General features: G+C 45.3%; 2 protein-coding genes across 2 annotated transcripts in view; one reads left to right on the top strand and one right to left on the bottom strand.

Annotated features, from left to right (window-relative positions):
- Nucleotides 1–11,966, bottom strand: part of bcl11bb (BCL11 transcription factor B b) — a 25,579-nt gene extending 13,613 nt beyond the window's left edge. Inside the window, exons 1-2 of the mRNA XM_079215031.1 lie at nucleotides 11,845–11,966; nucleotides 4,633–5,004 (exon numbers count right to left, since the gene is read on the bottom strand). Of these exons, the coding sequence (XP_079071157.1) occupies nucleotides 4,633–5,004; nucleotides 11,845–11,908 (436 nt within the window). The 5' untranslated portion in view covers nucleotides 11,909–11,966. The remainder of the gene's footprint in view (nucleotides 1–4,632; nucleotides 5,005–11,844) is intronic.
- A 5,565-nt stretch (nucleotides 11,967–17,531) lies between these two features.
- On the top strand, nucleotides 17,532–23,660 carry ccnk (cyclin K). Its single transcript, XM_079215983.1, has 10 exons — nucleotides 17,532–17,758; nucleotides 17,892–17,973; nucleotides 18,058–18,189; nucleotides 19,092–19,197; nucleotides 19,275–19,332; nucleotides 19,452–19,621; nucleotides 19,710–19,915; nucleotides 20,049–20,079; nucleotides 21,107–21,178; nucleotides 22,322–23,660. Exons 1-10 carry the CDS (start codon nucleotides 17,571–17,573, stop codon nucleotides 22,846–22,848), a joined length of 1,572 nt encoding a protein of 523 aa, XP_079072109.1. The 5' UTR covers nucleotides 17,532–17,570; the 3' UTR covers nucleotides 22,849–23,660.
- Nucleotides 23,661–23,991: the final 331 nt, after the last annotated feature.

A 23,991-nucleotide genomic window follows, 5' to 3' on the forward strand; every position in this document is an offset into this window, starting at 1 on the left:
ATGTGCAGCTGTGCCATTCCAGCAGCCCTTATAGACCTGGTTGACCTGCTGGGTGCAGCAGACAGACAGAAGCAGACGGCCCCTGAGGTGGTCCTGTCTGAGGCACAGTGTTATGGGCCAACAACTCTAGGGGCCCATACACAGGCAGGAACACGTATACTGTAATTGTACACACACACACACACACACACACACACACACAGATCTCTGTGAACCTAAATGCTCATAGATGCTGAGAGGCATACAAATGGTGAATTTATTTGACCTTCATTTTAAAGGCATGCACTTTGTTTTACGCAGGATCATAATCGCTGAAAATCCTATGAAATATTGAGCATTCACTAATTTGTAATTTACGTTTAGAAATTGCAAATGACAAATAGAGTTATTAGCATGCAGTGAATAATTAACTTTTTCGATTCAACCACACGTGGCTGCGTTGTTTATCCAAAGCGAGTCACATGCAGCATCCTGCAAAAGTACGCGCAATTATGTGCATACAAACACACACAAAAACAAATGCATGAAATGAGAATGCTTGTTCTTGGATTTTGTATTTAATTCATGTTCCAAAACAAAAATTCAGCCAAGCGTGTGTATTGTATTGCAGTCAAAAAAAATAATGCATTACAATATAAACCCTTTAAAAAGGAAAATCCTCTATTTTATTTCTAAGCAACAGTATAAGGTCCAATAAAAAATAAATATTGTTTAAAAAAATCTATAATTGTCTTTTAAATACCTCTGATCTCACTCTAGCTCGTCTCTCCCTTTTTTCATACTATTTTCCACTTTGCAGCTTAAAACTTTAAAAAAAAGAAGAAAAAAAAAGATATTATGAATTAATGTGTTTTCATGTTAGCAAAAAGATGTTGTGTATTTAAATGAAGGAAGGAGTGGTTTCACCGCAGCAGAGTTAGGAACACAAACAGAAAAACACACGTACGCAAATCAGAAAATGAAAAAAAGACATAAATGCCGAACACAAGATAAATTCCCTGGCAAGCATTCAAAACACTCAGAACACACACACACACACACACACACTCACACACTCACACAACTGCCACCATGTAACCCCTAATCACAACCCCAGAGCTTGGACATCAAATGAAGCAAGTTTTAAAAAAAAATCATCATGAGTAATTAACGCATTTTCATATGCAAATGTGATTAATGCAAAACTACAAAGTCATTATGCAAATCGACTTTTCCTTGAGCCTCTGTACAAATATTCGCAGCTCAAATCAGGGATCAGTCTCGCCATCTTTCTTTTTTTTATCTCAAACCCCTCTCTCTCCCTCTCTCTCTCTCTCTCTCTCTCTCCTGGAGTGGAGATAATGCGTAAGTAGCATGTGAAGTTATTTCTAACTCACAGTGTGTGTGTTTTCATGCGATGGGCCGGGCTGTGGCATTACGCCGCCTGCCTACTGATTACTGGCTGCTTGGCACTGGAGCGAGACAGGGAAGCCGGCGTACAGGGGAAGGTATGAATATGCAAAAGCCTGATTGCTTTTCATGATTAAAGCCTATTTAATATGGAAATGAGAGCAAGCCAGGTGATTAAAGGAGCATTGGGTGGTGGGGCAAGAAGGGAAAAAAGAAAGATAGGGGGAGAAACAGAGAGAGGGAAGACGGGAAGATGGGAGAGAGACACCATCAAATCCACACCGGTGGTGAGGCGAACATCAAAGAGTTGGTGACATGTGATTGTCGCGATGTGTTTGGTCGGATACGCTGCAGGAGTCATTTCTGGGGTAAATAATAAGAAGCCCTTGTTGCTCAACTCTGATCTGATCAAATTCAAACGCCGCTTGCACTTAAACAAAATGGCACACCCACCAGAAGATGTCGCGCGTGTAGGTGTGACAGTTTTAAAGTGGCGGGGATCTCATTTAGATTTTTTTTTTTTTATCATAAATGTGATATCAAATCACGCCCCAAACCAACCGAAGCAGAATCTTCGGCCTAATTTGGTGATTTGACAGCAGGGAGATCCGAGGTGGACAGAGAGAGACAGAGAGAGGCGTCGAGGATGTCGCTGTCGTCTCATGAAATATTCACCGTCTCATCTATACGCAGCGATTGAGAGGGAGGAAGAAAGAGAGGTTGTCGTGGTGTGACTCTGCCCGTATGGAGCGGATGTCTTAAAGTGCCGTCCTGGGAGGGGTTCAGAGCAGGGCCAGGGTCGTCTTAGCATGCTAACGCTCCCCTAGTGACAACCTCTCGCTCGCCTGGTGACACGCATCATTCTTCACAGACATCGCACACACACACATGCACAAATTCATACAAGGCACATATTAACATACTCTGACAGAGCCCACACACATACACACACACACACACACACACACACACACACACACACACAGGAGTGCATGCATCAGCAGGAGAAACTCAAGAAGAAGAAAAAATAGGGCAGAGAAGGGCCATTTTTCATCTACACGAGTATGAGAGTGTGTGTCTGTGTGTGTGTGTGTGTGTGTGTGTGTGTGTGTGAGTGTGTTTGCACCGGTTGGGGTTGAATCTGCTAGCCTTGCAGCATGTTTGCAGTTCAAGCGAGCAGGCTGACAGACAAAGAGACCAGACAGGAAGTTATAAAACACAAACAGGTGAAAGAAAAAAGAAAAGCAGTCCCAGGAAGGAGAGGGTTAAGAGTTATGCACACGGCACACGGCACACGGCACACGCGTGTCACGCATGCATGCTGATGGTTATGAGCCTTTTGTACGTTATGTGTGAGCAGGTGCATGTGCTGCTAATATTTGTGTATGTTCTGGCTGCAAAGCTCTCAAAACCGAGTGCAAGATATTTCCGTGTGTGTGTGTGTGTGTGCGTGTGTGTGTGTGTGTGTACTGCTAAGACGTTGGACTTAATTAGAGCTAATACTGTAATCTACTGGTAGAAACTGGAGCCTCCTTGAGAGGTAAAAGCTGGCTCCTCTCCTCCATGTCCTGATCTCTGACTGTCTGTCCGTCTCAGTGACTCTCACACTAACTCTGAATGTTTTTCCTCTGATCACCGAACAGTAAAACACTGCATAAGCTTTCAAAAAAAAAGTTCCAAATATTGTTTTCTACAGCAAAAAGGACTCCAGGGTGAGTTTCTGCAATTAGATGCAGCAACGAAGTAACACCGACGAATTCGCTGACTTTTATTTGGCCAAAATTCCGGCAAAAAATCTCATGTTTTTTTATTTTCAAATATTAGCTGCAGCAGCTAACGCCGCGCCGCCACACGTGGTTTGTGACCTCCTGCAGTACATCGCTCCCGCTGCAGAAGATGGCGACCACACGACAAAATAACTAAACGTGTGAGTCTATAATGTCCCAGAAACGTTATTCATTTAAGGGACTGCTTTACAATATTTTGCAGACCATCTTAAAAAACTACATTTAAAAGCCTCTCCTAATGCAGTATAAATAATGCATACGCTTCCTTTCGTTTTAAACTTTTTTTTAAATAATTAGAATATTGTGAAAACGATCTAATGTGTGAATTTGACAGGTCTCCAATAATATTATAACAATGCATCCAGTGTTATTATTTAGGGACTATTCATTTTAAAGACCTTTTAACCTGTTAAGCCCTTTTATATCAGGAAAATCAAGAAAAAATCATGGTACAAATCCCTCCCCCCCAAAAAACAAACATGTTAGGTATCAAATTAAACATAAAAACCAGGGCTACAATAATATATAATCCCGATGTACAACCTCTAAACACAACTCAAACAATCAATAGGATTAGGGGTTAGGGCTAGAATGCATTTCATGTACATAGATATAATTGAATGAGATGCTTTTAGCCACTGAGGGCCCGTTCCTGTGTAGCTGCATCATGGTGTGACATCACGGCTCCCTCCTTTAACCAGGGCCCTGGGTGTAACCCTGGATGGCCTTCCCAGCTCTGGGTGTGATGTGACTGCCTCCCCTGATAACTGGACTGGTTCCCTGCAGCTGGCGGTCTGCAGGCCCCGCCCCCCGCGGCTCATAGCGGCCTCGCTGCTTTATTAATCCCCTTCTCCTCGCCACGCACTCAGATGAATTTTAATCAGCTTTCTTAACCGTTTTTTCATATGCTGCAGGATTTCTTTACAAAAGCTGAGACACGTGACGTGCACTCACACAAGCAACAAAAAAAACCACAAACACACACACACACACACACACACACACACTGGGGGCGGCTCCTCTATCACCTTCTTCCTCGCCTTTCACAATTGGTTTCAGCTGAAGAAGTCCTTCAGGCCTGCCAGTTTGTTTGGTGTGTGTGATTCTGTGTGCATGTGTGTGTGTGTGTGTGTGTGTGTGTGTGATGTTTTACTTAGAAGGAAGCAGAATAGACATACAGTGCGGCTCTCACTCACTCTAATGAAACCATCCCAGGCTACATTAATCCCTCCTGAAGGCCACTGTCAAAATAACAAGCAGCTGGGATTCTTTAAAGAGAGCTATCTGTCTTGGACAGGTGAGATGTGTGTGTGTGTGTGTGTGTGTGTGTGTGTGTGTGTGTGTGTGTGTGTTTAAGACATGTGCACCTATACTGACAAGCGGGCTGTATTCAAACGGTAGAAGTGAGCTGCTTAGCGGTTCTTCTACCAGTCACAGTGTGTTCCAGTCTCCGTACCTCCTTTCTCCTGTTTGGGGCAGATCCCTCTGGCCGGAGTCAGCCTCCTCTCCAGATCCTCCTCTCTGCCGGGGGTCACCTGGACGCCCACCTCCACCGGGATGGACCGTCTACCCAGCTCCCTGGGAGAGATGGGAATGCCGGCGACCCCGCCGGTCTCCCCGGGCTTGGAGAAGGACTGCGTTCCGCTTCGGAGACCCCGGCACAGACGGCGCTTGTGCTCGATGAAAACCAGGATATCGCCCAGGGGGAAGTTTGTCTGGCACTGACCGCAGGTCAGCATGTCATGCTCCCTGGGGCCCAGCCTCCGAGGGCTGGAGGTGGACAGCTCCGGAGGTGGAGATACCGCCGCTGAGACATGGTTGGCCTCGGCTGAAAATGAAAAAGAGGAAGGTGAAAGATGTAAATCAGTTCAAGAGTTAAATTAAGCGACAAGAAAGACAGGGAGAGACAAGCGGAGAAAAACATCAGATACAAGTCATCTCTCCCTCCTTAATAACATGATCATTACATTCACAACTGGGTCACTTTCATGGCATAAAGCAACACTGCTGCAAAGCTTTCGCCTACAAACACCTGCGCGGCTTATCCAGGAGAGATCTGCGTGGGTGGGACGTGTGTGTGTGTGTGTGTGTGTGTGTGTGTGTGTGGCCAGGAAGCTATTCATCTCACTGTGCAGGCTGGGTTTCCGGTGAGGGCCTTCGCTACAGAGCTGTCATAGGTAGACGGCTGCCTTCACCATGTGGGAGCCCAGCTTGTGCAGAACAAAGTGTCGAGTAGCGGAGGCCACAACCACCAGCGTGTGTGTGTGTGTGTGTGTGTGTGTGTGTGTGTTTATCTTATCACAGAATAAGACAGAGAGAAGACAAATGAGAAAAAGAAAGAAGTGGTACATGTGTGTGTGTGTGGAGCAGCACACAGGTGAGTATATTCTCCACAGACAGAAAATCTATAAAGCCAAACCCGAGGTCCTGTTAAGAGAGTAAATCTCATTCTTCACAGATCTGACACGGTCATTAATAACCATTGCACATTTATCCCCCCCCCCCCCCCCCCCCCCCCCCTCCCCCCCTATGGCGTAGACTGAGTCCCTCAGCTTAACATAAATCCCTCATGGACAACCTCCATTTTTTTAAACACCACCCGATCCCCCAGTATGAAAATGTGTCCTCTTCTAAAAGAAAAGCCTGGAGGAAACCAGAAGCTCCAGAGACTGGAGGGGCGTCTGAGTGAGCGGGTACCCAGGGAGGTGTGCTCATGGCTGGGAGAGGAGCACCGCTTTGCCTGCCTGTCTCTGCTGCTCCTCCACTTCCAGCCCTCCCCTCTGGCTGCCTTCTCCCTTTCTCCAAACATGACACCCTAATAATTGCAAAGATTAGACAAAGAGTGTGTGTGTGTGTGTGTGTGTGTGTGTGTGTGTGTGTGTGTGTGTGTGTGTGTGTGTGTGTGTGTGTGTGTGTGTGTGTGTGTGTGTGTGTGTGTGTGTAGTTATCAGAGCAGAGATCCTAAACTCTCTTATCAAGCCATCTCAAACTGCCAGGGAGGTGCTCCTCTAAACTCCCATTCTTAACCGTTAAACTCGGGCAGATTTCCGTCTGAATATTAAACACGTTTTTTTCCTAAATTTTTTATATTTCGAATATGTCTTTTGTGACTATATGAATCAACCACCCAGACACCCACACACACACACACACACACACACACACACACACGTTCCAGTCCCCTCACTTCGCCCTGGAGTGATGATCCGATGCCAAATATATTTTCTCGAAATGGAGATGGGTTCCTGGATGCCTGCCAAATAATTTCCATCTTATAATCTTTGGCGGCAAAGGAGGAACACAAACACATATTTACCTACAGTTCACAGCTTGTGACCATGATTCACATGAAGCAATGTTCCAGGGTGTTCGACAAGCCCAGCAACTGTGTGCATGCATGAATGCACATGTGTGTGTGTGTGTGTGCAAGTAGGACTATGCAGGAGATCTCTGCTAACAATAAGGCCCACTCTTATTTCTGACGCCGAAGACAGGTGGCGGACCCACATCCTTGTGCGTTCTAAAGGAGCTAGAAGACGACACTAGTGTAGCAGATGACAGACACCACGAGCAGTTGAACTTGACTTTATGGCTGCGAGACGAGACGAGAGCCTGTTTGTTAACATATGGTTGAGTGACATGGCCTGGGGGAAGAAGGCAGTAAATTAGTAGGCGTTGGCACTGTCACCAAGCCGCTGGAATATCAGTCGGACACCTTCTAAAAACCGCACCCCTCTCCTGTCTGTCCCGAGGCTCACCTGTGTGAGAAAACAGAAGACAGCAGGTGCAAGAAGGAACTGAGCATGGAATGCTTGCAGGGAAGAAAAAAAACACAGTGAAATGGAAAAAAGAACACACTAATGTGATAACACAGAATAACACACTAATGTGGCCGATCACGGTGACAGACAGTGTCTAATTCTCCCTGTATGAACTGCGATGAGAGGGCCATGCTGGATAGGTGAAGGGAGGGGGGAGCCTGTCAAACATGCCGTCTGAGAAGGCGTGATGATAGCAATGAAACCAGCTGTCTAACATGACACAAAACACACACACACACACACACACACGCAGCTATATTCACCCATGACAGTCCTGCTACTCTGCCTTATCAAGTGAGTTAAGTCAGGCAGCCTTAGAGCACCCCCTATCAGTTTGATGGGGAGTCAGTCAGTCCACTGCCGCTGCACACTGCACAGTCTGCACACACTACACACTCTACACACTCTACACAATATGGACCAGATGGGACACACAGCTGAAGACAATGGGCCTTTTTCGCCAATATTTCCTGTTGCGTAAAAGGTCGAAAAATATATCCAAATGCCCGGCCAAAAAAGTACTTCATGAAGAAACTGCGTCGTCAGAGGCGAGGAATTATTTAATTTGCAGCTGAGATTTTAATAAATTGCTAATATTTTTATATTTGGGGTTTGCAGTTGCGTTGTAATTGTTGTGTCAAAGGGAGTATATGATACAGAAAATGTGACGCCTTTTCACACTCGCCAAGTCCTTTGACAATAATTGATCTTATTAATCTCACCTCTCCTTAATTGTTGTGTTCGTCCTCATGCGCTCTTTTAAGTGTTTTTGTTGTTTTTAATTGTTGCCCGAGGAGAAGGTGAAGTTGAATAAGGAAAATGAGAAACTGTATTTTTCCTGGAATCTAAAACGTTTGTTATTATTTAATGATGCGAATTTGATGAGTTCCTTCAAAGCGGCGTTGACGCTCAGGTCCTGAGTGTTTTAATAGCAGCTGCTCTCTGGTGGAGGCGGAGGAAGGCCAGGGGCCTCGCATGACAGCCACCATGCATGGGTTCAGACCTGCAGCCCTTCTTTGTTTCCCTTTCCATTTTCTGAGCTGAAAACTCATGTATCTATATATATACACACACACACACACACACACACACACACACACTAAACCCCAGAGGGAAAGTCGGGTAGGATTCACGCTGTCATTGAAAATAAATGACAGCAGCAACGTTGCAGATGGTTGCAATCAAAAATTCAAACAACAAGCGGCCTCTCTGAGCCGATCCCTTTTCCTGGGCTGCGGTTGCCAATGAGAGCTGCAACAGTGTGTGTGTGTGTGTGTGTGTGTGTGTGTGTGTGTAAGGCCCGGCCGTGTGTTTCATTATCTTATCACCATTTAATCTGGAGCAGTCTCATTTGTTATCATAAATGTTAGATTATCAGTCTGAAAGTGAGCAGAAGACGACTGTGACTTGTCACTGAATTGCTATAAATGACTTGCAAGCTATGAGGCGTGACATTTGGGGATATGAATCAAATATTATAATAATATAAATAATAATAATAATGATAATAATTTTAAAAAGCATTGCAAAATTGGTTGAACGTGTTCAATAATATTGATATTTAGAAATAGGAATCTGAGAAGAAGCAGCAATGGCCTCACAGTAAATCATCGCTCTGGTGAGATTTCCATCCGGTTACCACAATGTGTGTGATATTTGCAGTGAGCTTCTCCCCCAGCGATTGACAGCCATATGGTGCGAATAAAGACGAAAACATTAACTGTTTCACAAGCAGCGCGCCAATTCTGAGAGTAAACAGTTATGGCCGGGCGTTTTTCACGGCTGGATCCATGTAATAATTCTGATATTGGAGAAACACCAGTGTCTGAACAAAGGGGGGCCACTGGCTCCATGGTGAAGTTTAATTCACGAATATTCCAAAGGTTTCTCTGCCATTCATGTGACTCCAAACTGAACCACAGAGCCTAAACAAGCAGAGAGGGGATGAGCTGTAAGCTAAAGGTCTAACTCAACTCAGACAGGACAGCCTGATACATGTGACTTGTGCATGAGTGCTCGCTGTATGCTGATTCACGTGTTGCCTGCTTTCCTGACGCACAAATTAATTGCAGTTCCAGCCACTCACACGTCCCTCTTGACATCTGTCCTGGCAAGTAGCTCTCCAGCACATCGTCTGCACCTGAAGGCCTAACAGAAGTATGCTGATATTCAGGTTCTCCGCACTTCCAAGTAGAGTGTGACCTATTCAGTGTAAGCTCCCTGCTCTGGCACGCATCCGTTCCCCTGGACAGACGTCTTGTTATTAATGAAGGACGTACAATGTCACACCAAGCCACTGACGGGATCATATTAAAAATATTAAACAATAAGGTCCTTCTCTGACGCTGTGCACACATAGCAAAGCTATCAAAGCGTGTTGACTTTATCAACCCCCAGCGCTCCAGATCCTCCAGCCTGAGGTGCTGCGGCCCTCTGCAGGGTGGGTACCGGCTAAAGGAAACAGCAGACAAAGACAAGCAGCCTCTGGCAATTAAATGATAGGTGCTTTCAAGTCCTTCCGTCCATCAGAGAAGGAGTGGTGTCATTATTAAGATATATGTGAATGGTAAACACGGGTTAGGCGTTTTATGTAAATACGAGTGCATCTGTGCACACACAGAGATAATAAGGCGATTGCTTTCTTTTCTTCCTTTGCTGATCTGTTCAAAGTCGGCATTGCATTTGATCTCCTTGATTGTACCAAAAAGAAAGGGGAAAGAAAAATACCTGCAGGTCCAGTTCTTCCTAATTTTTGCACTTTGCCTCTTAGGTTATTGAGGCCAGTCAGCGAGCAGAGGACAGTGTGTCTCATGTGAGAACAGGTAGGACGGGATTCAGGCCCAGAGGCGGCCCAGCGCTTCAGCATCCTGCTGCTCCTGAACGCCACACGTCAGCATTCACTCTGGATTTAAGATGTGGTTCGACACTTGAACGTCTCTGCTGACGGGTCAGTGATGGAGACTAAAACATTTGCAGCTTCAGGCAGAGCAGAAGCAGCTCGGAGACGCGTGAACGCAGCTTCAGCTCGGACAAGGAAATAAGGGAATCGAAGTCTGATTATGAAAAGTTTCTGCATGCATGGGGTATTTGCTGACTGTGCAGGTGCTGTGAGGTTCACACAAAGTGACCCATAACTGGGAGGGGGGAAGGCAAATATTTGACAGTTTGTCCAAATGTGTACCAGTTCCCTAAAGACAAATGAAAATGTGCAAAACGTTGCAATCATTTTTCATAATTCATGCAGGGTAAATGTTGAACAGAGACACACAGGCCTGGGGTGAAATGTTGCACAATCGTAAATGCAGGGGTAACAACTTGTTCTCTGCTTTAATGAACTGTGACATGTAATGAACTGTCAGATTAATATTCAAGCCGGATCAATATTTGTCATCCGCATGAAATCTGGTGATGACGCGCTATACTTTATCAATTAGAACACAAAAACGCGGCACAGCAAACACGCAGCTTCCAGGTTGCTCGTCGCTTTTAAAATAACCGGAATTATTGCAAGTGAAGAGAGAGAGAGAGAGAGAGAGAAAAAGAGAGAGAGAGAGAGAGAGAGAGAGAGAGAAAGAGAGAGAGACACCGGGATGGACTGGGTGATGGTCTCATGCTAAACGTGTCGGAGGGGCCGGGACTCGAACCCTCCAACACAAAACAGATTGACCAAAGATTACATCATGAACTTCTGCAAAGAATTACCCGGATTAGGCCTCTATGAAATTGGATTTAGGCAAAGCAGAGCGCTGGGAGATGAAGGCTAGATTGATATAATTGATTTTAAATTGGATTATGCAACTTTTTAATCGTATGCCACAAAGAAGAAGAAACGCACTCACTCAGATTAAATCTGCGCAATTTAATCACAATTTTGGTTGCAGCTTCAAACAAAGTTATGACCACTTTTTTTAAATATCGCGTAATTAAAATATTGGCGTTGCTTTGTGTGGCGTTTTGTTTTTTGGTGAACTGAAAATATGTATTTGCACAATTACAGTAAATGATAAGATTTTGAAGGGTTAACTTAGAGTGCAGAAAGGCCATGTGTCGAGGAAAAAAAAATACTTAAGATTGTGTGTGTGTGTGTGTGTGTGTGTGTGTGTGTGTGTGTGTGTGTGTGTGTGTGTGTGTGTGTGATGTTTTAAATTAAGATACAAGTTACCCCGTGCAAAGTCACAAAACAAATAACTGCATAAAATGTGAATGAAATAACTGTTTCAATTGTGTCGAATGTTTAACAAAGTACATACATAAAGTACATGAATGAAGTACATGAATGAAGTACATAAATAAAGTACATTAATAAAGTACGTAAATACACACGTTGCCTCGTGTTGCAAGACACTGGGAAAAATATCTAAATTGTGTTGTGATGAAATGTTGCATGCTCGCACATGCGTGCACATGCAAACACTCACAAACACTTCAGACACACACACACACACACACACACACACACACACACGCGCGCGCACTTATCCCGACAGCCCCACTGTAGATGTCATAAGATCATCTCTCGTAGTTAAGTTATATTATATTAAAAATATCACTGAATTGTGTTGATCATGTCAAAGGTCTAAAACAAATATTACCAACGAGTACTCACATGCAGTCCAAGTGTTTTCCACATGGTAAATATATTTTCACAAATAGAAGTTATTGTCGGTAATTAGCTCCCTCTAGTTCGGCCCATTTTACCAGACACAAAAAACATAAAACACTGCATGGAACGAAAGCCAAATAAATACTTGTATTTCCCAGTAAATTAGAATGAATTAAAACTGAATCATGTAAAGAAGTAAACTTCTTCCTTCCACGTGCGGTGAGCCGTCTGCGGGGTAACTCACCTCGGACTGTCTCCCGGTGCGTCAACGAGAAGTGCTGCGGGTTCACCTGCTTGCGGCGGGACATTGCCCCGGCATGTACTCTGGCATCGCCCGGTGAACGGCACTTGGAGTCGGCTTGGACCGTGGTGTCGGTCCTCTCGGGCTCGCAGGGGACCGACTGTTCCCGCTCCTAATCCCTCCTGCTGCTCAAGTCTGCAGTCGCAACTTTAAGGTGAGGAGTCGGAGCGCAAGACCAGTTTGCCCAACAATGTCCTGACGCGTCTCCGGAGGAAGCAACACCTGGAGTGAGGAACCAGAGGGTTGGTTTAGGAGGCTGCTGGCTGCAGCGGCCGAGGACAGGAGATGTGCGCAGGTATGTGAAGCAGTGTGCAGATACAAAATCCTGGACTGCCCACCTCTGAACGACGTGATGACAGATGAAGTGTACGAGCAGTCCACTGTGGTGACGGCTCCTTCCCTTCTGGATTTTAATGATATGATTATATCATCTGGGGGTCAAATGGCTCCTGTTTATTCTAGGGTTCCCTACAGTCCTTCCATGTCGGCAGTAGTGCGCTACAATGACCCTTTGGCACTGACTCCTCCTGCGCGCTTTGGCATCGGTGCGCGGAACGGCAACTCTTGGCTCTGGTGGCAGGAGCCTCGCTGATTGAGAGAGAGCGCGCGCGAGGGGGGGGGAGGGAGGGGTGGGGGGTAGAGAGAGAGAGAGAGAGAGAGAGAGAGAGAGAGAGAGAGAGAGAGAGAGAGCAGGCGGGCAGACAAGACACCTCCTCCTCCAACAGCACAGGTCCGAGCTCCTCGTCCTCGGAGGCGGCTTCTCGTTGCTCACACGAGGGACGCTCTGCTGGAGGACCGGCGCGCGCGCGCACAATACATTTTGTGTGTGTGTGTGTGTGTGTGTGTGTGTGTGTGTGTGTGTGTGTGTGTGTGTGTGTGTGTGTGTGGCTGGGGTTGCCTCCGTGTAGTGGAACGGGATTCAAGTTCAAGTGCGTCCGTGACGCCACAGCAGGCGCGTGGACACGCAGCACGTGGACACTAGCGGGGCTCCCCTTAGCGCATGCTCACCCACTCACCAGTCACTACATTATGTTATCATTACATCCAAAAGACCAGGATGTCCAAGTGTCCCTTTTCTCCCTTCATGTTTAATAAGTTATCTGACTGTTTTAACTCGTTCTCTTTTCGCTGAAACTGTTTTAAACATGTAATCTGCTCATGTTTGCAGGGACTTGTGTCCATTGCCTAACAATGGCAAAGGAAAGGCTGCTTATGGTGGCCTGGAGGGGTCAAACAGACACGGGACTACCAACGCAGGGTTTCCAATCAGAGGCCAAACAATGTGAGGTGACCTTTCATAAACCTTTGCTTTGTTACCTAAACACAACTTCATAGTTATTTTAAACCCTGCCGAGATGTTTTTCATCACCCTAACTTTTTGTTGTCGTTGCATAACGTCCTCCCAGCTGAGAGAACAATAATTCATGCTGCTCAGCTCCAAACCAGTAGATTCCTTTCCAACGACTACTCCACCAACTGGCTGAGAGCAGTCGCTCCTGGATCAGACTAAAGATCCATGTCCTCCTTCTGGGCTCAGAGGTCACCTGTAATTCAGATAACGTATCCTCTGTGTTATTCTCACACCCCATGCTGTGTGAATGGTTTAACAGCACTACTGCACACAGTCATTGTAAATATGCACCTATTTTATTTCCTCACACTGAATCATGGGGGTTATCTGTGTGGTCGGGATCATTTAAACATGTTGTGAGGCAACAGTACCCTCTGTTGGCTCAGTGAAGGACGCATTACCAACCGTTTAGGAGGTGGAACCATAACGCTGCCTTATGCACGTTCCTCTTATTTTTAGAATGAAGCCTCCTTAATTTTCCATTTACACAATTCAGAATGTGAGAGAGTCCTAAAAGAGCAGAACCAGTTCACTCAGAGGCAATTAATGCCGCTAATGGGCAATCCTTCTGCACATAGCTCACTGTGTGCATTTAGATTAGCGTATGCACACACACACACACACACACACACACACACACACACACACACACACACACACACACACACACACACACACACACACACACACAGGTGCCTTGCAGCTCAGCTAAAAACCTAAAAACATGCTCACGTGTCTTTTTCTCCCACCTTGCATACATTCATCTGTGGCATAATTTGGTTAAAATACATTGTTGAATACAAATATGAAGCCGTTTAAAGTTGACACTATTTCCTGGTGGAGCAGGACGGAAGTGTGCAGATATAGCAATGCATTTTATAGTCTGCCATTAATAAAACATGGTGGGCAATTTTAAGAGCATTAGAAGTTTGATTGCTTGGGGGCAAGCCTCGGGGACTTTCAGGACACTAATTATTTATATAAATGAAATGTCATCTCAACTCTGGCTCAAGCAGAGATAACCTCAGCAGACTCCACATGGAAACACTGCAACACAACAGCTACGTCGCCCCATGATGCTTTGACTGAGGCGCATGCATTCGGGTTGTGATATTACATGGAATGTCTTTGTTTTCGCAGCGGAGGCCAAGGGAGCAACAAGCAGTCATGGACACATCGGATGCTGCAGGAAAACATTATCCTGAGTTCACGCACTCGCTGGCTGCAAGCAGCTCCTTGATCTTTACCCATGGGCTCCTCAATAATACATCAACGTCTCCATTATAGCTTGTATCTGCTGGCTCCGGGCACAGGCTGTTTAAACTGGGTTGCACAGGGCCAATACACCACAAATGCCCTGCTTGTGGACAAGGGAAAGGTTTTAAGTCCAAAGTGTTGCCTCTGAGGAGACATGCATCTCGTGGTAAGTGAACCCGACTGCAGAGCCTAGACACAGGAGACGAGGACGTGCTGAAAGGAAAGCTTTGTCCAAGTAACCCCAGACATTATGTGGACATTTTAGGTGTTTTCCCAAAACGACACAGGATTTATGATGATTCCACGCACTCATAAGTTATGTTAAATCATCAAATGAGCCCTCGGACAAAGTAGAAGTGGAAGCTCTCACATCAGTGGCTCAGACTCTGGGTCACAACCTTCGTCACTTCCTTTTATCTTCTTTAAACGAACCAACGTTCATGTTGTCTAAGAATAGACTAACATACGAAAACTGCACTGAACATAATAGAGTTTTAATAATATAGAAATGATTAAGTGTTGAGGTTAAGTAGCAGCCATTTTGATGTGTTTAACCACAGCAGGAGTGACATAAACAATGAGAGGTCCACTCCAGGACGGCTCAGGGTAATATGAATATTGCTCTGGGATTTGCTTATAGTCGGTGCTTCATTATGCAATGTTTAATATTAATAAAGAAAGTACATGCATATATTATTCATAAGCTGATTTACTGTGGTGTGTGTGTGTGTGTGTGTGTGTGTGTGTGTGTGTGTGTGTGGACCTGAGTGACAGATTGAGATGCTCCCTTGCTACGGGCAATACAACTAGACAAGGCTCTTACTTTTCTACAGGACACATCCTGACAATTCCTCCCACAGTTAAGAGGATTTGTCCGAGCACGGGTGAATATATAATGCATGCAGATTCCAAATTTTAATTTGGACCAAGTAAATGATTCAATGCTGGCTTTCGTCAGACGAGAGGCGGGGAGCGCAGGATGGGACTGAAAGTGCTCTGCAATCTGGGACATTTTAAGCAAACAAAAGTAAAGATGAGTAATTATTATTAAGCTCTTGTTCATGTCAAGTTTAAAAGAGTGAATGCAGTGATAATGTGTTTCCTTATTTATCCTCAAATAAATACAACAAATGCATTATTATAAGATGATTAACTGTTTCTACCTTCTGCAAAAGAGTCAGAGGTATTTAAAGAATGTTGACTTGACATATGAATAATAATAATTCATGTTTTAAGAACTGAAAGCTACTCAGTTTATTTAATGGTTGTAACACTTCAACTGTAACTTGTAAAACAAGGCGATGCTCTGTGGTATTCCTTTTATGTTCAATTCTCAGTCAAATTCGTCACATTTTTGGAATGACACAAATGAAAATGTGTATCTTAAATTAGACATAAAAACCCTGTGTTATTGCTTAAGTCTCATTCTCGTCTCCTCAGAGATTTATTTAATTTATAAAGGTTGTTTGTAGTCTCTAAACACAAAAGACCGAGTGAAGCTGCATTTAAAGAGTGCAGAAAATCTGATTCTCCAGAAATATTTTCTTCTGTTAAGACCAAATCTCAAATGATGTCTAAGTAGTCTACTAATAAACCACTTTAATATCAGACAAATATGCGGTTTGTAGCAGATTTGATTTCCTTTTTGTGATGCAGCTTTTAATGTTATCCCACTGCCTTTCATCATGTTTTTTCTTCATCCTTCCACAAATGATTTAGCTTCGCTGCATATGTGTTATAATCATGTTTCTTTATATTTAGGGCCACCTTTCTATTCTATTGACATACCTGCTCAATCCAATTAAGTCTTTTTAAACAGGTATGTGACAACATCCAGTAAGATATAGTGATCATTTAAGAAAGTATCTTAAAATTGTCAAATAATTGTGTAAATGTTGTTTTTGTTTGTGCTTTATTTTTCATAGACATTGTACTGATTAATTGACTCATCTGGTCAAATCACAGACTGTCAAAACTCCATTGTTGCACAAGTCTAATAGTGGTCCATTGTCTCCCTCTAGTGGAGACTATGGGGATAACAGATGTAAAACATACTTAGAATAAAACATGAATTATTCACACGTACATCTATTTTTTGTTATCCCAGTAGCAGGACTGTTAATTAAAGCGTTTAATTATGTAATTAATTAATTCTGAAGAGGGAAGCTAAATCCTAAATCGAACCACAGAAAACACCGGAATCTGACGTCCTGCGTGATGACGTCAGCCAACGGTCTCTGACGTGCTCCATAATGGCGGAACCCTTGTTTCAATGGGGGCTGATCACTTGTTAGCCAACTCCTTTTGAATAGCTGCGGATTCTTCTCACGGCTGCTTGTTTCGGGAGGTTTACTCTGGCGACTTGATGTTAAAGGTAAGCGGAGTGTCCTGGTTCTGGTTCCGGTTCCGGTTCTGCGTGTTTGGCGGCTCGAGGCTCCAGCTCGAGGCGGCGGTGTGCTAGCTGAGGCTGCCCGACCAGAGCATCACCTGGCCGGCTAGCTGTCTTCGTGATGTGTCGCCTCTCCGTGTGTTTAACTGACCGTCCCGGGTGACGTCACCGCTTGGTCGATACACTCCGTTAGCCCCCTTCAGGAGCAGTTTGCTAGCATTAGCTTAATTTTAAATTCCCTTTCTTGCTAGCACGGCTAACACTCTTGAATGCTAGCGAGGAGTTAACAGTAACGGTCATGCTAATTTGGTTGCAATTCTTCCTCGTTGGTTTTGAAATCCGTAGTAATGTTTTTTATTGTGTCACGTGCTTATTCTAGTGCCACACTAACAACGTTAGCTTGAAGTGTGGATCCATGATCTGTGAGCTACTTCCTCCAGTTATTTAAAGATTGTACAGTCTCAGATATCAGCTCTCAGGTGTCACAGGGGTCCACACTGAGCAGCACCTCTGTTATGGTAGATCCAGATGGTGGTTCTGATGCAGCTGGTAGCTTTGTGTCTGGCAGCATGCTGCGTTCAGGGTCCTCTGCTCCTCAGCACCAACACTCTTGTCTCTGTTTCTCGGCAGTCCGGTGCAGCGGGTCCATCCACCGTTGCTTCTCCTCAGTCGATGAAGGAATTCAAGGAGAACTTTTCGGGCCAAGTGATCCTGGACCACATCAAGCCATGCTGGTACTGGGACAAGAAGGACTTGGCCCACACCCCCTCTCAGTCCGAAGGCCTGGACCCCGGCACAGAGGCCCGGTATCGCAGAGAAGGAGCCCGCTTCATCTTTGATGTGGGGACCAGACTGGGCCTGTATCCTTGATGAGAAATGAGACAATGAAAATACTGTGTTGTGTTAATGTGTGGCTTTTTTTTCAGTCAATTTGAAAAGCTTGGTTTCACAAAGCTGCTGCAGAGTTTCCGTGATTTCCTTGACTGTCATCAGACACTACGACACACTGGCAACTGGCATCATATATTTCCACCGCTTCTACATGTTTCACTCCTTCAAGCAGTTTCCCAGATATGTAAGTCGACGTCTACCCATTGTGTCCTCTCCCTTGAAGTGGACTAAACGCGTGGGGTTAACGTGGAGACGCTTGTCCCGACAGGTGACGGGCGCTTGCTGTCTGTTCCTGGCGGGGAAAGTGGAGGAAACCCCAAAGAAGTGCAAAGACATCATCAAAACCGCCCGCAGCCTGCTGAACGACGTGCAGTTTGCCCAGTTTGGAGATGATCCGAAGGTGCAGTTTCTTTTGTTCTGACTCTTACACTTCACAGACGAGGTATACCTCCCTGTGTCAGTCATTCTTAACTCATTACACATTTTAAATCCCTGGGTGTGGCTGCTCCTTTTGGTGAATAAACACGTCTCAATTAGACTCCCTTTAGTCCTTAAGGCTCCACCGATCAAAATAATCACACCAGTTCTTTATGAATATTATTACAAGCTGTGATTATTGTCGTGTGCAGTCCATTCCTCACTCGGCTCCTGCACCATCTTTGGTGCGCTTGTTTCGTTCCCTTGCTGCCTTAAAAATGAAGTGTCCCCAACTTTTTCTATTTAGTTTCCCCTCTCTTTCCTTCTCTGTCGGGTCGCTGAGAGGCGTTATGCCGGGTGCCATAAAACAAGCGTCTCTCACTGCCACGATACGATATTATCACGATATTGCGATATATTGCGATTTATTACGCTTTTTTTCGTCCGCAAAAGATAAAGTTTTCAATCTGTTCTTCTCACGTCAATCATTTTTATTGCAGCAAAATGGGACTAACTGACATAAATGTTGAACACAGCACCATCTAGTGGGCGGAAAAAGCAATTGATTCAATTCTAGGACCAAAAGGTTTATAATTTATGTAATAAAAGATCAATGCTTGGCCTATGCTGCATACATTTCTTCCCCCACCCCTACGGTCTCTGAGCTTGATCTCATTATCTGAATGCCAGAACCCCAAGAACAAAAACAACTTATTACATTCATACAGGATGCAGCGTTGCACCTTTTTATTAAAGGTAAGCATTGTAATGTGACGTCAAGGCTCCAGGGGGTCGGGTCCCTGGGTAATGGAGTCATTACCCAGGGACCCGACCTTCCGCCGCCCTGCTTGGGCTGAAGTGGATGTTCTGTGTTCCCTTCAACAGGAAGAGGTGATGGTGTTGGAGAGGATCTTGCTCCAGACCATCAAGTTCGACCTGCAGGTGGAGCACCCTTACATGTTCCTGCTGCGCTACGTCAAGCAGCTCAAAGGTGAGCCCACACAGGGGGTGTCAATGTGTTGCTCAATGACTGTAGAACGCTGCTGAATCATTTTCTTCTCGTTAAAGGTGAGAAGAATAAAGTGTGCAAGGTGCTCCAAATGGCATGGACCTTTGTCAACGACAGGTGAGCAGTTGGCGCGTGAACTCATCGTGATGCACTTTCTTTCTGAAACTCTGTCAATGAGAGATGATCTCGTTGGAGGGGAGCGGCCTGTAACCGTGTTGCCTGTGTGTCCCTGGCAGCCTGTGCACCATGCTGTCCCTGCAGTGGGAACCAGAGATCATTGCGGTCGCCGTCATGTACCTGGCCGGCCGCCTCTGTAAATTTGACATTCAGGAGTGGACCGCCAAGCAGTCGTCACGCCGCTGGTGGGAGCAGTTCGTACAGGACGTCCCAGTGGAGCTGCTTGAAGGTACTGGTCAGAAAGCCGTACCGCTACCCGCCTTCGTTTCCTTTCTTCACAGCGCTCGTCTCAACCGAGACGTTTATTTTTCTTCCAGACATCTGCCACCAGATCCTGGATCTGTACTCTCAGGGAAACAAGCCCATCCCTCAGCAGATCCAGGAGAAGGAAAGGGCGTCTCCTCAGGTGCCCATTCCTCCAATCCCACAGGGTCTACCGCCAGCCCCCAACCCTCCTCCCCCACCGCCAAAGAAGACTTCCCCTCAGGGCGGCAGCCCCGCGCGCCAGCTCAAGCGCTCACACGTGAGTCTACGCCTGGATAGCGTCGTCTTTGCCAGAAAACCAAGGCCACTTAATTCACACGCCAATGCTCAACGTGAACTGAGTATTAGCATTCATGTTCTTCTTCTCCTCCTTCTCCTTCTCCTTCTCCCAGCCATCCCCCAAAGAGGAACCAAAGGCTCCAGGTAAGACTTCAACACTCTTGCAGGCCAAAATCTGAAACGCCTCCCGGACACGTTTGCTAATGAGCACGACTTCTGTTTCGGATGACAGATGTATATACTGTAGGTTCCATGTGTTTCTTGAGGCTTAAATTCTTCCGCCCGGAGCTTCTTTTTTTTTTTTTTTTACAGATTTTTCGATAATGAGGAAGTGATTTTCTTTTACTGTAAACCCTTGTGAGAAGAGAAACGTTGGACTACATTTAAAAAAAAAAAAGATCGTTATATTTGTATAATTCCGAAAAGCTCCTCAAAATGACTGAGCGACTATAACGTTTCACTAATGAGCTAATTTAGTACCCCTAACAAAGTACCACGTCTGTAACCATAGAGACTGTGTGAATCTTCCAGGACTTTACTGTGTGTAAAGTATTGAGCTGCCAGAAAGCAACGGCTGTTTTTCTCGATTTTACTCCGTTATCCGAAGTCCTGCGGTCTCATTGTTCCTCAAACGCGTCTGAAAGCGCGTCAGATGACACAGGCGGAAGGAGACGTCATTTTAAGTACACATAGTTCAAGATTTAGGTACAAATTGTTCATTTCTTTATTTCTGAACCGAAAAACATGATTTTTGGACTGGAAAGGCTTGAAAACATGTCATTGCTTGTGTTTATTGTGATTATTGTTGCATATTTTGGATGCTTTTGGTCAGTATGACTCTGGGGCATGATGGGAAGGCACCACAAATACAATTTCAAAAAACTCGGGGAGCGACCGAGGACTCATTTTTTGATCAGGCTCTTGACTTTTGATCATATTTATGCAGAAAATACATATAAAAGCGAGGAGTTGCTGATTCTTTAGAGATCAAGGACAATAGGGGCTGGTATTCATATCGAGGTCATGTGAGCTGTAGAACACCTGTAGAAGCCCTACAGGGCTGATGAGTTGAGGATTTCATGAACATTCAAGCCGACAGCAAAGTTCCCTAATGCATTGACTCACTGACTTTAAGCACTTGTAGCGTATTCACTGTCTGCTTCGTTCACAGAACAAGTTGGGTTAAAGATCCCCAGACTGGAGAGCCCCATGCCGCCTCTGCCCACATCGCAGCCTCCCCCAGGTGAGTGTTTACCTCCTAGCGTCTTCCTTCAGTCTGCTGTGTGAGTGGTTTAGCGCTGGGTTGGGGGATAGGTATGTGCTGGCATCCTCTGTTTGCGTGTGCCATCAAATAAGTACAGCCAGGACCCCCTGCTTTGGACTGCAGCTCGGGAAGTAATCCAAAGTCTCAGTCTGCTTACATAAGCAGCAACTTGTCCGTTATGCTCCCCGACACACGCAGATTCCTAACCGCCCCCAGACCAATCTGATTAGTGCGTGATCCTGATAATGAGGCCTCCTCTGTGCTCACAGTCTGGGAATGGAGAGAGGAAAGATGATGCCAATGTTTCAACAGCAGGGTTCTTACGCTCATGGAAAACCTGGAACAGTCATGGAGTTTTAAAATGGTTATTTCCAGCAGGCCTGGAAAAGTCCTTGAAAAAAATAAAATCCCTAAAGTTTAGTAATATTCATGTAAATGTGTTATATTCATGTGTTCATGTCGTTCATTTACGCTGAGTTTGAAATAATTAATATGCTTTTAAAAGAAAGACTCAAAATATAAGCAGGCATACATACAGGCATCTATATAAATGTTTATTCTTTTAATCAAACTATTGTGTCATTTAAGGTTTACTGTATGCTTTGAATTCTCATTGTTAGTTTAAATACTACATTTACTCACTTTTTACTGTTTACACCCAGATTTCCATGAACAAATATGTTGTGAAATCTGGGTGTAAAGTCATGGAAAAGTGTTATATTCATGTGTTCATGCCAAGTTTGAAATAATTAACATGCTTTTAAAAGAAAAACGCTCAAAAATATAAGCAGGCATACGCTGAGTATGTTTATACATGTTTATTATTTTAATCAAACTATCTATTGTCTCTACTACATTTTCTCACTTTCATGTTTACACCCAGATTTCACTAAATGTTTGCTCATGGGAATGTGGTGTAACCCTTGTATCAGGAAAATCTCTCCTTCCAAAAAAACATGTTGGGTATCAAATTAAAGCTAAAAATCAGGGCTACAATAATATATGTAGCCAATGTAGAACCTCTAAACACAACTTAAACAATAGATAGGGTTAGGGTGTGGGCGTAAAGGGTTAAAGGGTTCAGAAGTGTGTGTAACAAGTTGTTTTCTCCTGCCTCACTAGAGCGTAAAGCCCCGGCTCCGGCCCCGCCCACGGAGGCAGAACCTTTAAGTGAAGCGGCTCCTCCTCCGCCGCACGCTCCACCTCCCCATAAGCCCCCTCCCCTCCCCCACCGCCCTCCCCCCCCGCCGCCCTCCAACTACATCATGTCCACCACCAGCTCCTACATGTCCGGGGAAGGCTACCAGAGCCTGCAGTCGCTGATGAAGACGGAAGGCCCCTCCTACGCCCCGATGCCGCCCAACTACGCGCCCCCGATATCGCCGTACCACCCCCACGTCTATCCGCCGCCCGCGGCCCCGCCTCCAGGCCCGCCGCCTCCCTCCAGCTACCCGCCGCCGGCGTACCCGCCGCCGGGCTACAACAGCTACCCTCCGCCTCCGCGCATGCCGCCGGGCCACGTCCCGCCTCCGGTCATAGGGCTCCCGCCCACCGGGTACCCCCCGCCCCCCGTGCCCCCGGGGCAGTCGCAGGTGCCCCTGCCCCTTCCGCCTGGCATGCCTATGAATCACGGCGGGTGGATGAGGTGAGAGCAACCGGTCCGTGAACCGAATGGGGATGGAGGCGACCAGGAACCCGCTGATGAGGGAGGGGGGTTCTCTGCCGGCGTGACTTTTGCTCAGGAGGTTCTTGATGAAGGCGAACCAGGAAGTAGACTTAAAGGATCGGCGGTGTCTGGACAGGACTGCTCTGAGAGCCTGAACTGGCATTGAAAGACTTGCTTGGGTGTTCTTGTAACAAACACTGTCCACTCATTGTTGTTTTTGTTTTTTTTAAATGAAACTGCAAATGTTGGCATACAAAATGTAGTTTTGTGACACATGCTCATTCATGCGGGGTGATGAAATATACTTTGATCTCTTCAAAAGGTCCAGCGAAAACAAAGGTCGACTCGTATTTCTTTCCGTACACAATCACCCTCATCATGTCGGTGTCTTTTCCCACGCTCTGTTTCACTAAGACAAGCAGCGCAATGTAATCTTGAGATGGTTGTACATGCAGTAATGAAATGTAAAGATTGTCTCTTCAAATGTGGATGAATATACATCCAATGATTCACGCTGTATAACCTGTCACATTACTTTCTATTCTATGGACACGCTCTACCATAGCATTCTTTCTATCACTCATTTCCTGTCCCATTATTATTTTTAGTGAGCCGGCGCTGCAGACGTGAACTAGATCCAATAGTCGACACTGGACAGGTAGATCTGTACATATCTGTTCTTTTCCTTCAGCATTTCTTCTTGAGTTTCTATGAAAATGTGCCTTAGTCGGGCTTCTCTTCTCTGTATCCTGGTCCAGCTTTGGTTGTGTCCGAGTGGCACGTAGTGAAATAAAGACCTGCTTTCCTACTTTGAACGTGGCGTGTTTTCAATCTGGCGAAAAGGTGCAGATCATTCATATGCATCTGGATACATTATGTACAGCAGTGCATGATGTATAGTGTACAGTATGTTTCCATGTAACCACATTCAGTGTATTATTTCTTTTACATTTGTTTTGGCTTACTAAACTGAAACCCTATATAGATAAGTGGGTTACACATGTAATCTTTTACCTTTGGCCAACTGCTCCATGAGTTGATATTAATGCGTTGCTACTAGGGCTGAGCTGCAGGTCGCTGGTTATTGGAAATGCATGAGTTTACTATGTGTTTTGCCGATCGCTGT

This window comes from Taurulus bubalis, assembly GCF_910589615.1.
Source record: "Taurulus bubalis genome assembly, chromosome: 3".
NCBI lineage: Eukaryota > Metazoa > Chordata > Actinopteri > Perciformes > Cottidae > Taurulus > Taurulus bubalis.

Excerpts from the sequence above, each read along its gene's own strand:
- ccnk (XM_079215983.1), top strand. The coding sequence starts at position 17,571 with ATGAAGGAATTCAAGGAGAACTTTTCGGGCCAAGTGATCCTGGACCAC. Across the intron at positions 18,190-19,091 it reads AGTTTGGAGATGATCCGAAG|GAAGAGGTGATGGTGTTGGA; the intron begins GTGCAGTTTCTT and ends TCCCTTCAACAG. Across the intron at positions 19,333-19,451 it reads TGGACCTTTGTCAACGACAG|CCTGTGCACCATGCTGTCCC; the intron begins GTGAGCAGTTGG and ends TGTCCCTGGCAG.